Source organism: Periophthalmus magnuspinnatus, chromosome 9, assembly GCF_009829125.3.
Source record: "Periophthalmus magnuspinnatus isolate fPerMag1 chromosome 9, fPerMag1.2.pri, whole genome shotgun sequence".
NCBI classification, from domain to species: domain Eukaryota; kingdom Metazoa; phylum Chordata; class Actinopteri; order Gobiiformes; family Gobiidae; genus Periophthalmus; species Periophthalmus magnuspinnatus.
In genome coordinates this window covers 32,358,544-32,364,734 of record NC_047134.1, presented here as the reverse complement: position 1 = coordinate 32,364,734, position 6,191 = coordinate 32,358,544, and the positions used below count along the sequence as shown (strand labels likewise).

Here is a 6,191-nt window from a genome sequence, read left to right as displayed (position 1 = left end):
CGATAAAATACATTGTTTAAAGGCACTATACCAGATTTTTACTGTCTTAAAAACATGGAAATGGAACTATTTAATTTTGAAGACTTTACACTGGCCCAAAGTTATTATCCTAATTATTCACCGCAATGAGTTTTATGTGCATTTCACAATTTACAGAGGCCAGATTTATGCTGTCGTGGTAATGTTAACAACAATTACCACGCTGACAATTTATGCCCTGGAGGTAGAGCTATGACATCATCACTGACATAATCCCACAGGCTCTTTGTGGAACGAATGTTGTGGCGTGACGTGCACACAATGTTTAAACATGAATTGAACAAAACACAACTTCAGATATGTTTTTGTTAAAGGGACAACATTAGCTTATTAGCATGGTAGCAAAATGTTAAAAAGTATATTTAGCATAATACAGGACCTTTAACCTCCTCTCCCTGTTTACCACGTGGAGTCGTTTCATTTTATCCATGCAGCGCGCAGAAGTCGAAGTCCTTGAATGTGTCCTGCTGCTCCTGGGTGAGGGCCGTGGGGGAGGAGGGAGGGGACAGCTCAGGCCTCAGTGCTGTGAAGTCACTGTCAAAGTTACTCACATCCAGAGACGCCTTTATCACGGGCATGAAGGGAGGAGGCAGCTTCTTTAGCAGCAGCGCGTCCCAGTCTATGCTCTGGAACACAACAGGTTTTCAGAAGTTGTGCTTAAAGCCATACTGCAAAACATCATAGGTTTGTTCAAAACAAGAACAAATTAACTGTCCATAAATGTTATGTTTATGCATAAATAGAACATACTGGCAGTGTTGATAAGCAGCCACATCTCCATGGAGATGACAAGTGGGAGGCCTGCCTCCACAACAAATTACAAGTTCAATGTATTTTCAACAAATAAAAACACCCGTCTAGTCTACATACTGGGAGAAATGTTCCACAATAGGTCTTTACACTTTACCAAGTGGCTTTACACCTATTAAAAGTTATTAAGAGTGTTAGAAAATTTTGTTAATTTTGTTCCTTAAGTAGATTTTTTTGCCCATTTAAAAATGTACTTTAAGAGAAAAAAGTAAAAGTATTTTGTGCAGATTTTAAGATCTAATAAAGCTTCAAATTAACTGTTTTTGTCCTGAATCAACTGAATAAAATAAAAAAATCCAGCTGTTTTTATCTGTATACATTAGTTTGCTCAAATTATGAATATGTTAAAAATAAACCCTTCAGCCTTTTCAGCAGATCTCAAACAGTAATAAAAAATACTGTTAAAAATGTAGTGGAGTAGAAAGTACAGATACCTGCTCTCAAATATAGTGAAGTAAAAGTAAAAAGTATCCACATTAAAATTGACTGAAATAAAATACAGATATCTAAAATTTGTATGCAAGTACAGTACTTTTCTATTTTTGTTACATTCCACCACTGATTAATAGTTTCTAAACAAAAACATTCTAAATTTGGATGGAAGCTGGACACAAAAGTGAAGTGGAACATAATGCAATTTTAAATGGTGGAATTGGGAATTAGCCACAACTGAAATTTAAGTTATATTAGGGTTTTTAATAGAATATCATCATAACATAATATTGACCTCAAAGAACTTCTCCCCCTTGATCTCGTTGGCGTCTCTTTCTCCTGAACCAAGTCGTTTTAAAGGGTTTCTCTTCAGTAGCTGCAAAACATTTAAAGTGTGAAAATACAAAAAGGAAATGGTGTATTACAGTGATTTTTTTTCTGATTAGTAAGACCCGAATTAAAATCCAATACCACCTACCTGAGTTGGAGAAAAAAAAGGCCTAAATGTTGGGACTTGGTTCAACCTTAACCCATGCACATTTAAACTAATGACCTCATAGGAAACAGCACAGAAGCTTTTAGGAGAGTTGGGGACTAAAAGTGTCTGGATCAGTGAAGAGGCTCTTATAGTTACCTTGTGTTTTACACTCTATTGATAACGTGGCCGTGTGCACAGACCACCACCGGCTTTGTTCATGTGGTTTTGTGAATCAAATGCATTGTTAAAAGATGAAATTGCCTTCTTTGCACAGTTGAAAAGATGTTAACACAAAGACCATGTGTAGGCTGGTCACGATAAATACTATACTTGCTTATTCAATACATAATACATGGAATACTTTATAGGGGTCTATAATTATCATGAAGACTTTTTCTTTGTACTAGTGGGAAATATTTTGTTAGTTTTCTGTACTATGATGAGATTTGAGTTGTAGAAGGTCGAATTATGAACTTCTACGACTCATTATAGACCCAAACTAATTACTTAACCCTTTAAGGACTGAGCACATTATAGACCAATATAGCCTAAACTTTTATATTTTTTTTAGCCATAAAAATCATGTTAAAGGAAGTATAAGCATGTACTTTTGCCTTTTTTCACAAGACTACCTCTATTTTACATATCCATCCTTATTTTTCATTTGATGCTTCAAATAACTGACTGGGAGAATCCCGGTGGCACCTGTGCTCTGCACCTGAACTCTCAACGTAAGCACATTACCGTAATGGCAGTAACATATTTAAAGAGCCCCATGCCTCTGGTTTGAGATGCCATTTGAATTTATATGATAGCAAAACTGGTTGCGGAGTACGATAATGGAAAGTCCGCAACCGCAAATAGCATCCGACGCTATAGGTTTAAGAGCTGCATTCTGTTTTTTTTTATTTATTGCAATTCATATTTTTTTAAACAATATTGCCAATTTAGAAGGCTTTTTGGGGGATAATTCTGCTTTACACTTTGGTTTCAATATTATCGTTTATCGTGTATATTTACTTGAGCAATATATCACACTTCAAAATTTGTCATCGTGACAGGCCGAACCAAGTGTCCTATAGTTAATAAATCAGAATTACAGAACATTCATTAGATTCAGTCTTATTGTGTTTACTTGCCATATTACCTAAAGTGGAGGAGTGTTTTGACCTGACCCACCCACAGCTGCTGTATTTCTTCTGCTCTGCCCCAACTACAGGTTGACCCTCACATGACATACTACCTTTTGCAGAGTGGCAACAGCGGTCGGGGGTATGCACGATGGGTACTGGATGTCATCATTTACAATACTGTCAAACACCTCCTCCTCATCCTCACCGGGGAAGGGAGACTGAAAACACATGATAAGTATAAATGGTGTGATGTCAAAACCACAGTTATAGAAAGAGAAGCCTCACCTCTCCCACCAGCATCTCGAATATGAGCACACCCATCCCCCACCAGTCCACAGCCCGGGTGTAGTTATCATCTGTGAGGACCTCCGGGGCTAGGAACTCAGGAGTACCACAGAATGTAGAGGTGCGGTCACCGTGACCCATCCCTGAAACACCAAACGGACACACAATATACAACTCCTCCTATCACATGTGCATTTACACTCAATGAAAGGGGTTTAACGATTTATATGACAGTACAGGTGTATACAGCATATGAAAGCTGGTTGTTCAAATACAAAGCAACAGAGGATTGAATTCTGTCAACTGGACAAAGTTTATAAGAGTGAATACGTTTCATCCATGCAAGCAACTTTTCAAAAATAGAAGCCCAAAGTTGCTATACAAAAACAGACTTGGTAAGTCTGAACTCTGATAAGGGAATGGCTTAAATATCTCTCTGAAGGGATATTTAAGCCAGTCCCTAAACTGAAACTAACTCCTCCCTTCAGATGATATTTAAGCCAGTCCAAACTACACTGAAAGTAACTCCTCCCGTCAGACGGATATTTGAGCCAGTCCAGAGCTGTGTCAGAAATGAAGAAGCTACATGGATGAGTAATGAAGCGTATTGCTCATCAGGCTTGAACCGCCAACTTAGTGGTGATTGTCTCACCTTCTTTACAGAGGCCAAAGTCAGTCATTTTGACGTATCCATCTCTGTCCAGCAGGATGTTGTCCAGTTTCAGGTCTCTGCAGACGAGACAGACGATTGGTTGGATTTAGTCACATGACCTCACGATCTGTAAATAAACTCACCTGTAAATGATTTTATTTTGATGGAGGAACTCCAGTGCTAACACCACACAGGCCGAGTAAAACCTGCAACACAGCAGATACTTTCAATAGCAATAATTAATATACAGTACACATGCTTCTACACACTTCTATTTGTACTTTGAATAAAAGATCTAAAATAATGGATAGGATTTACATATTCTTCTCCTCATAGTAGATGTGAGTCATCAGTAAAACTGACCTACACTTGGACTAAATGGGGACTAAACCAGGTTTTAGTCTGCTTCACTGTTACAGTAGTTGTTAGATTGTTATGGATCATCAGATCTAAACCAGGATCTGCGTGTGTACCTGGTCTGTTCCTCGGTGAAAGGGTCGCTGTGGATGTGGATCATCAGGTCTCCTCCGGGCAGGTACTCCATGACAAAGCAGACGTGCTCCTCCGTCTGGAAACAGCCGAACAGATTCACCAGGAACGGGTGTCGGGATGCATTTATCATCTCGAAGATCCGCTTCTCACTCATCAGGCTAACAACAACAAAGCAGGCCATGCCTTATAAGAAACCCCAGAACCTCCAGAATTTACTCACTGAGCTGCAGAGGCTGCACTAGCACTGATTCATGATTGGCTGCAGGTGCTGAGATTTAGGTAGTGACCAGATCAGAGAGAATCCTTTTAGGTTTAAACCATCTGGATTTCACCATTAAAACTGTCAACCCAAATGAGAGACTGACGTGAGACTCATGTTGGTTTTTGAACCAAAACACCAAACTATAACATAAATAACATCATGTTCAATGTTTTTGTAACTAAGAATAAACCAGCAGTTGTTATCAGTAAAAGCTCTGATTTGAACTTTACCTCTATCTGAAGACACATGTTTAAGGACTCTAAACCTCAAAATCTTACATAAGGTTCCTTTAATAGCATAGAGTAAGGTCACAGACCTGTCGACTTCATCCCGTGTCACGATCTCTTTCTTCTTCAAGGCTTTAATGGCGTAAAGTTTTCCCTTTTTCTTAAATTCAGCCAACAAAACCTGCACAGACATATGCATTGCATTATATTATAAACTACAAAACACCAAGAGTCATGTAAAAGGCACAAACGATCACCTTTCCAAAATGTCCTCTGCCGAGAACGGACACATATCTGAAATCTTCTCTCTGCATCCTACAAACAGCACAAAAGTATATGTGAACAATGCATAGATTAAGTATTACATAATATTCGATTCAATGTGATTTACTTCAAAGCCGTTATCGGCTGGTCTTCATTTCCTTCTGAATCACTCAGAGACAACTATAAAAAAACAAAAAACAAAATGTAAATTACATACATACGTAAGAATTGTTATAAGACTCAAGTCTCAAAGTAAATATGTACTGATATAATTTATAAAATACACAAAAACTAATAGACATACAATATCACTGAAGAAGTTTTCAATATTAATTCACAGTCCTTCTGCAATACTATGGCACCTTTCCCCATTTCTGAACCTTTCAATTGTGAAATGTGAACTTTCCATCACATTTTAATGCAGTATACACTAGCTCATAAAAACATATGATAAGAATTAATGTTGCATCACTATAAAGTAAATTAACATTAAAAAGGGGGAAAAAATCGGGAAAAAAGTTAATGTTATATTCATGAGTGAATGTCTGGTACCATGTTTTCCTGGAGCTCGGAGCCAGATGAGGATTCCCTGTCCATACCATTGGAAAGAGGAGGATTGTCTGAGATGCTCAAATTAATAATTGGAGGCTCACTGTCAACGATACACATGGTAAAAAAAAACATAGAATTTATGCATTTTCAACAGAACAGTTAATAGTCCAATTGTGGTTTGATGAAGCAGACAGGAGCAATGACAGAGGCACTAGGCCAGGGGTGTCAAACTTGCTGCATCAGTAAAATGGTTGCCCTCAAAGGGCCACATATAACTCTAAGACAGTATAAATGTAACTAAATGTAACGGTAACCAAATTTAATGTAAAATAAATGTAACTACTTTTTTAACTTGTTTAATAAATACAGAAACAGTTACTTCCTATTCAGGTTACACATATTGTATATGCATTTGCATAGATGTAAAAAAGAATATGTCTGTGTAACTGCGTATCTCCTGATAAATTGATGTTTTAAGACATACCTTTTAATTCACCTTGTCACGGACCACAAAAAATGACGTGGAGGGCAACATTTGGCCCGTGGGCCTCGAGTTTGACACATG

The 6,191-nt window shown here is 37.8% G+C and overlaps 1 protein-coding gene across 1 annotated transcript in view; it reads right to left on the bottom strand.

Moving 5' to 3' along the window:
- The window catches only part of LOC117376203 (serine/threonine-protein kinase N2-like), a 29,513-nt gene continuing 23,322 nt past the window's right edge, over window positions 1–6,191 (bottom strand). The window contains exons 10-20 of the mRNA XM_055224041.1: window positions 5,627–5,726; window positions 5,202–5,254; window positions 5,068–5,125; window positions 4,900–4,991; window positions 4,303–4,479; window positions 3,973–4,035; window positions 3,830–3,906; window positions 3,178–3,320; window positions 3,003–3,110; window positions 1,577–1,657; window positions 1–665 (exon numbers count right to left, since the gene is read on the bottom strand). Coding sequence (XP_055080016.1) covers window positions 462–665; window positions 1,577–1,657; window positions 3,003–3,110; window positions 3,178–3,320; window positions 3,830–3,906; window positions 3,973–4,035; window positions 4,303–4,479; window positions 4,900–4,991; window positions 5,068–5,125; window positions 5,202–5,254; window positions 5,627–5,726 — 1,156 coding nt within the window. The 3' untranslated portion in view covers window positions 1–461. The remainder of the gene's footprint in view (window positions 666–1,576; window positions 1,658–3,002; window positions 3,111–3,177; window positions 3,321–3,829; window positions 3,907–3,972; window positions 4,036–4,302; window positions 4,480–4,899; window positions 4,992–5,067; window positions 5,126–5,201; window positions 5,255–5,626; window positions 5,727–6,191) is intronic.